The sequence below is a fragment of the Cenococcum geophilum genome (genome assembly GCF_001692895.1).
Source record: "Cenococcum geophilum 1.58 unplaced genomic scaffold K441scaffold_38, whole genome shotgun sequence".
In the NCBI taxonomy this organism is placed as follows: domain Eukaryota; kingdom Fungi; phylum Ascomycota; class Dothideomycetes; order Gloniales; family Gloniaceae; genus Cenococcum; species Cenococcum geophilum.
This window is the reverse complement of record NW_027137596.1, coordinates 1,832-9,303: the sequence shown is the minus strand read 5'-3', so window position 1 is coordinate 9,303 and position 7,472 is coordinate 1,832. Positions and strand designations below refer to the sequence as shown.

General features: G+C 42.6%; 3 protein-coding genes across 3 annotated transcripts; 2 read left to right on the top strand and 1 right to left on the bottom strand.

Moving 5' to 3' along the window:
• Positions 1-2,979: 2,979 nt before the first annotated feature.
• K441DRAFT_574161 (Rad4-domain-containing protein) lies at positions 2,980-6,409 on the top strand (the record flags this gene model as incomplete). Its single annotated transcript, XM_067644091.1, has 6 exons — positions 2,980-3,627; positions 3,679-3,876; positions 3,938-4,346; positions 4,399-4,727; positions 4,777-5,043; positions 5,096-6,409. 6 exons carry the CDS (start codon positions 2,980-2,982, stop codon positions 6,407-6,409), a joined length of 3,165 nt encoding a protein of 1,054 aa, XP_067501005.1.
• Positions 6,410-6,598: 189 nt separating this feature from the next.
• K441DRAFT_202397 (uncharacterized protein) lies at positions 6,599-7,252 on the bottom strand. Its single transcript, XM_067640492.1, has one exon. It carries the CDS (start codon positions 7,161-7,163, stop codon positions 6,957-6,959), a length of 207 nt encoding a protein of 68 aa, XP_067501003.1. The 5' UTR covers positions 7,164-7,252; the 3' UTR covers positions 6,599-6,956.
• Positions 6,686-6,844, top strand: K441DRAFT_574403 (uncharacterized protein; the record flags this gene model as incomplete). Its single annotated transcript, XM_067644097.1, has 1 exon — positions 6,686-6,844. A coding segment is annotated over one exon (159 nt), but the record flags the coding sequence as incomplete, so codon positions are not given.
• Positions 7,253-7,472: the final 220 nt, after the last annotated feature.

Below are 7,472 nucleotides of genomic sequence, written 5' to 3'. Positions count from 1 at the left end.
AAGATAGGATAGTTATAATATTATTTAATCTAATATAGCTTTAATAGATTAATGCCAAAAATTAAAGAATTTTATACTAAAAACTCATTAAAGTTTATCTAGTGTAAGATTTTGCAACGTGGCGCATTTTAACACTTCTAGAGCTTTCGGCAACACTCTCCGAGCTCCAGACTTAAAGGCTAGAGGAATTACAAGAAGTCAGGCCGTAACGTGGGACCCCAGGAAGCAAGACACCCCCCCTAGCGAGACATTCGCGCCCATGCCTCCCCTTCTTCCCTGCCAAATTACACCTAAATCGAAAATTTCTAGCACAAATCGCCATGTCCCTTCCTAAATTTAGTTCTCGCGAAGCCGAAACCTCCATATAAAAAGCTATACAAGACGTTAAATTAGGCGTTGAGCCGTCGATTCGCAAAGCCTCCGATATTCGCGCATTACCACCCTCTACCGTTGCTCATTGTCTTGCTGGGCGTCTCCCTTAACACCTAGCCCATAAAACCCTACTGCATACTTATTAGGAGGATTAAATTATTAAATAGATACGCGAATATTAGTCCTAGGGCTTTCTAATAAGAGTTAATATGCTTTCTATAATTGCGAACTTATTCTTAGCAGAAGGTAGGGTTATAGGTAAATATTAAGGGAAGAGATTTACGCAATACCACGGGCTCTATAGTATTATAAGTTGTTAATTAGATTGCTAGAGAGCCTAGAATAATAATCTAGTTATTATTCGCGACTGGTTTAAGTTCTTTTAAAGCATACGGGATAAATACTTAATTAAGCACTCCAAATTCATGCATAACTTTAACGAAAAAGGGGTAATACTAGGCCTGGCAGCATCGGCTTAAGTAATTGTAGATAGTAAGACTAGTAAGGAGAGGTTAAAGAATTAGACTATTTAATAACTAGGAACACAAAAGCTAGTCTTTATAATTAAGACAATTAGCGCTAATAGCTCTTACCTACCTCCGTTTATAATTTGGAAAGGGCAGTAATACTAAAAGACTTAGTATTAAATTACTAAGCAGGATAAACGTCTTCGTGGGTATACCTATATAACCTTAACAAAAGGCTAGACAGACGACTCGCTAGGCCTATACTATATTAAATACTATAATACTTATACGCGATATCTTTTGGAGGATAATAAGGGCAACATTTAAAGCTATCGTATACTTATAATAGATAATTACTTAAGCCACATTACCTAGCAGTTTATTAAGTATACGCTGTCGCATAAGATTATTCTAGTTATACTCCCACCTTATTTAATATATAAGCTTCAGCTACTAGATATAAGCTGTTTTAGACCTCTTTAGTACTACTATGGCGTAGAGGTGGATAACTTCTATTATTATGGCTATATAGGAATTAACAAAGAGTATTTTATAAAGCTCCACCCTATAGCGCGCGCTAAGGCGTTTACTTATAAGACAATTTGTAGCGCCTAGAAAGCTATAGGTCTTCTATTATATAATTCTACTACTATTTTAAAGACTTTACCACGTATAGAGGCCTCCGCAAGCCCTAAAATAAGCTAGTTAATTATAATTATAGACCGTTAAACCCTAAAGACCCCTAGGACTGTAGAGGACCTTAAGTCTCTATAAAATTAGATTACCGAATTAACTACCGAGCGACCAGATGGTATGCTTAAAACCCCTATTTAGCAATACGTTAAAAAGCTATTTAAAGCTGCTATTAGCTTTGCTACTAATGTATAAATATAAAGAGAAGAGAATAAGTGTAATAAAGCCTTATAGCAGGAACTACGGTAGACTTATTAATAAGCTAGGTATATAGGTAAGTAGGAAGTCAATAATGTAATAATAACTAGTAGAGTAGTTGCCTAATAGATTAACTCTAATTATATTCTAAGATTCACTACAAAGAGAAGAACTATCTAGGTAGGGACTATAGTCCTTTAAATACACAACCGTACTTCTAAGAAATCCTCCTTATACGTGAAGTACGTCTTATATATAAGGTACATAAGTTCCTCCTGTTCCTTTTATTTAATACGTAGCACATTATATAACCTTAGTTACTATTCCTTATTATATAGTTCTACCGGCTCTATTTTAGACCATGCCTTAATTAACCAACTAGCTGCTTCCAACTCCTCTCCTAGTAGTCGTAATATCGTACTTAAAGCGTTTGTAACAATAAGCGATTTTAGAAGTATAAGATAGATAAGAAAAGTAGTAGGAGACTCCTAAGTAAGGGCAAAGTCCTTACCTAGGAGGACGTTAATTAATTAAAGTTGGAGGATCTACAAAAATAGGAGCTTGCTGCCTAAAAGTTAGCTTAAAAGGAGTATAAGGAAGGGACCTCTCTACTAGAGCTTAACGTTGCTTTATATACTAGAGCTATATTAAACCCTAGTGAATATAGTTAAGACTAGGCAACCTTTATATACGTTTTTTAGTGTAATCCTTAGCCTGCAAAGGAATTTGGTAGTGAGTTGATCTGGAAGGGAGGCTTGGAAGAGTGTGGTGGTAAGCTATCTAATTAGTCAACGTTGGGGGCAAACTTACGCCCACAACGTACTCGGAAACTTCTAAGCCGTTTTCTTTTATAATAAGAAGCATAATCGCTTTAATTTGGGCTATTTAGATTTAATATAAAGGCGTTGTTAATTTTATTATTAATACAAATGCATCTGGGGGTAAGTGACTCGCTTGGGGGGGTGTCTCGCTTCCTGGGGTCCCACGTTAATTAGATGCCAAGCCGCACGTGAGTGCGCGTCATCAGCCGCAAAGCTTGGGCAGCCTTGTGGGATAGACAAAGAGCATGTCTGTGTGCAAGGTCGCGTGTTCATCCGTTTTTCAAAGAAATCTGTACTATTATTACGTACCTTGTTTGGAGCAATGCGCAGCGTCTCACAACCAACGGGCGCAACATCTGCATCTCCGCTGGTCGGTGATTTCAGTCTCTTCTTATCTTCTTCCCATTCTCATCTTGAATACGATAACCATGGCGGGCAGTAGAGGCAGATCACGGAAGACAGTGCTAGCTTCGCAGAGTACCAGTAGTGCGGCACGCACTCGAGGCACAAAGGGCAGGATCTCAAAGCAAGATACCGAAGTTCCGGAAGTCTTTCGAGACTTACTCTCGGAGGCAACAACTTCCGTAGTTGCTGGGGCTGATGAGGATAGTAAACCACTGAAGAAACGAAGGACAGCAAGAGGCATTATTGGAAATGAAACCGACGATACGAGACAAAGCCCCGCTCCCAATATCCGAATTGCGCCCAAATCAACCTCGCCGGCGCCGACAGAAAGCGATCAAGAAATAGTGGATTATAATTGGAATGCAAGGCTTCACACCGTTACAGATTATTCTGAAGAGTCAGATGAAAGTGAATTTGAATGGGAAGATGTAGGGCTAGGTCAAATTGAGGGCGAAGATGGAGAAACTACGCGAGTTGAGTCTCATATCGGGGATCTCTCGATCGTCATTGGAGATAACAAAGCTGGTAAAACAGTTACAAAGCAAGTTCGCCGGAAGGGTGTTACTGCGGCTGATAAAAGACGGAGACTTGATATTCATAAAGTGCACCTTCTATGCCTATTATATCACGTCCATCTCCGGAACGCTTGGTGCAATGATGACGGGGCCCAGGTACTTTTGAATCAGATTATATCGAAAGGCACTCTACGCTAATTTGCCTAGAACATTTTACGGAAGCTGCCTTCTCCAAAGATGCTCTCTGACCTTATTCCGAACCCCGAACATACTCAAGCCCAGGCCGCAAAATGCTTTATAAATGGTCTTCAAGCCATCAAAACGATGTGGTCGAGCAGATTCTCCATTACGGCTCTAGGCCTACATAAACCAAGATGGGCTGATAGTGAAGAAGTAGAGCAAGAAGTATGAACCTAATCTTCCTAGGAAATTCAAGTCTCATCTACTAATTCCAGGCGTACATTAGCTCAAAATTCTTGACAACCTTGACCCGCCTATGCAGCGTCTGGAGTTTAGAAAAGCTGCTAGGATACTTGAAGGATCTCAAGACGTTGGTACCCAATTGTTTTGTGCTCTTCTAAGAGCGATTGGGGTCGAAGCACGATTAGTATGCTCATTACAGTGCCTTCCTTTTGCTTCGATAGCACAGAATACACATCTTCAGACGCCGAAGATACAAAAGAATACTGTGATCCTGGATCCCTCCTTATCAGATGCATCTCCTATGAGCTCTAAATCTGATGCAAACGCATCTACAGCCCCAACCATTCAAGCAGAGAAATCAGTAGCCCCGAGCCGACCTAAGCGAATATCAAGGCTAGGACAACTTGGTTCCGCCAGAAATCATGGATATGGTCTAAGCAAACCAGCTCCCCGTATGTAAAATTTAAGCGCCTTTAGCACGGTTGCATGCTGACATTTCTTCAGAGCCTAAGCCTAAAAAAATACATCATACCGCGTATCCAGTCTACTGGGTTGAAGCTTTCAATTCAGCAGTTCAAAAATGGGTTACGGTTGATCCACTTTCAACCTCTACTGTTGACAAACCTGATAAATTAGAACCCCCACTAGGCTATCAGCAAACCGTATTAAGCTATGTCGTTGCATTCGAAGAAGATTCCGTTGCCAAAGATATAACCCGGCAGTATGCGAAAGCATACAATGCTAAAACAAGGAGATCAAGAGTTGAGAGTACAGAGGGGGGTGCGAAATGGTGGAAGAAGGCTCTTAAAGTCTTCAGAAGAGGAACTATCCTTGTGAGCGAATACGAGATGTGGGTTTTAATTGGATCTAATCTTCATGTAGGACAGAGATCAAGTCGAAGACGCAGCACTTGCACGAAAAGAAGCCGCAGAAGGAATGCCGCGAAACGTCCAAGACTTTAAGGACCATCCTATATATGTGCTTGAACGCCATCTCAAACATAATCAGGTCATTCATCCAAAGAAAGGAGTTGGAAAAGTCAACATTGGCACTGCTGCATCGAGCAACATGGAGTCAGTTTATCGGAGGCGAGATGTCCATATTGTGAGAAGTGCTGATAAATGGTACCGCCTTGGACGGGAAGTCATGGTAGGCACTACATATGGGTCAATATCCAGTAAATACATTAACGGGCAAGCAGGACGGCGCACAGCCCCTGAAACATGCAAAGCGACGAAAAAGAACTCGCCACTCTCTAACGCCACAGGCCATAGATCCCGAAGATGATGTGTGTGTCGGCCTTTATGCAGCGTTTCAGACGGAGCTCTACGTCCCTCCGCCTGTCGTTCGGGGTCGAGTTCCTCGCAACGCTTATGGTAACCTCGACATTTACGTTCCGTCTATGATCCCGAAAGACGGCGTCCACGTTCGCTCACCTGACGCTGCAAAAGCTGCTCGTATAGTAGGAGTGGACTATGCAGATGCCGTTACTGGATTTCAATTCAAAGGTCGTCACGGTGCTGCCGTCATACAAGGAATTATAGTGGCGAGTCAGTATCGCGAAGCCGTCGAAGCCGTCATTCACGGATTTGCATACATGAAAGAAGAAGCAGAGAACGCTCAGCGAAGCGCCGGGGCTCTGCGGCTGTGGAGGAGATTTCTCATAGGACTGCGAATTGCCCAGAGAGTGAGAGGTTACGAGATCGACGGGCAAACAGCTGATGTCCAACAAGAGATAGACAGTATTGAGGACGAGCTTACTGAACGGTATCAAGCTGGCGGCTTCTTCCCCGATGCTGGTCCTACTGAGCCAATGAGACCCATTACAAGAACCGTAAATTCGGGTCTCGCATATGGGGGTGATTACGGCGGTGGTTTTATTCCCGTAAAAGCCGATGCTTTTGAGGGTTCTATGGATGAGCGAGATCTAGAAGCTCACGAGTATGCCCAAGAAAATGGTGGACAGCATGTGGACCCCGTCACAAAACATGATATGGGAGAAGGTTTTCTTCCTGAAGATAGTACTGGAGAGGATGGTGGCTTCACACGTGAAGAGTCTGCACCCGAAAAAGTAAGAGGAGAGCAAGCAATGCCCCAAGAAGCTTCAGTCCTAGATTTGAGTATGGCCGGTGGGTTTCTAGTAGAAGTAGGTGATTTTGCAGATTCAAGCCGCAAAGTCGATACTACGGAGCCAACGGCATTAGGATATAACGGACATTCCGGCCGCACGTTACGAAGTCAGAGTCCCGCTCGGGAGAAACCAGGGCATATTTCGACAACGAGGTCTTTGTCGGCTGATGCGATCGAAGAAAAAACTTATTCCTCTGCAAGAGAATCCACCGCATCACCCGACTTAGAAGCACAAACGTCAGAGCCAAATGTTTCAAAATCACCACCACGCCTTCCCGACCTCGTCAAGGTAGATACAAGTGATGATGACAGGGACTCTTTGCCGTCTAACGACCCTGAGGATGAGGATGCAGACCCGGACTGGCTAGTCTGTCTTACTGATTAATGACTTGGGTATATTTGGAAGATTTTGTATCGTCAATGAGACCACTGGAATGCCAAGCTCACTGCTGCGAACGCTTGTATAAAGATATCCTCGCCTCGATTACTCTACCTGATAGAGTATAAAACTAAAGTAATTATCACAATAAATTTGAGCTCTCATACTTGCAACTGGCTTTTTACTACCCTCATCTACCCCTTCTGCAATAATATCAAGTTCTTTGTAACCATGGCACCGCGACTTCCTCATTGACCACCCTTTTTCCCGCTATACCCTCAACGAGTGAGTCCTTTTATTCGACCACTCAGCACCACTCCTATGCGACAGCTAAAGGAAGACACAGACCGCGGCGGCCATGAAATTGGGGCAAAGAAACAGGAGTATCCGAGAAAGCAGAAAAGAGGCGAAGGACATTGGCACGAGGTATTAGGGGGCTAATGCGAGAGCCATTTCAAGGCAGACCAACAAAATGTCAACGATCATGGAGGCATATGGAAGAGTTGCAGCAACAAACGAAGAAGGCTAGCGAGGAAGGGAGGTATCGATACGGCTATAAGCGAGATGGTGATGGGTGATGGGTGACGAGTGTATAATATGATGACATTCTTGGAGTGGGATAGTGTCTTGATAGTGAACATTGCATGACTGAAGTTCGCGGCTTTACATTTCTGGGGAACCGCGGCTTTCTTACAGCTTCACCTCCGTCAGCTGTCAAACCAAGACGTCGAGATCTAATGCGGATTTCTGTTTCAAGCATTATATACTCGTTAAGCCGATTGCTCTCCTAAGGCAATCTAACGTATTTAGAAGAAAATAAGGCTATATAGAAAGATAAGGCTCGGTTGCGAATATAAGTTAAAACGTATATTAAATAACGAGATAATTATCGCATTGCTCTACCGACTAGATAAGGCTCCGCACTTATATCTTAATAAAATAATATAGTTTATCTATAATTAGTTCTAGGTAGTTATTAGTAGGTAGATACTTAGTGTAGAATTAAGAGTTACTAGCTAGAGCTGGAAGCTAGTAAGGAAGCTTTTATAGGCGTATATATAGAAGTTGC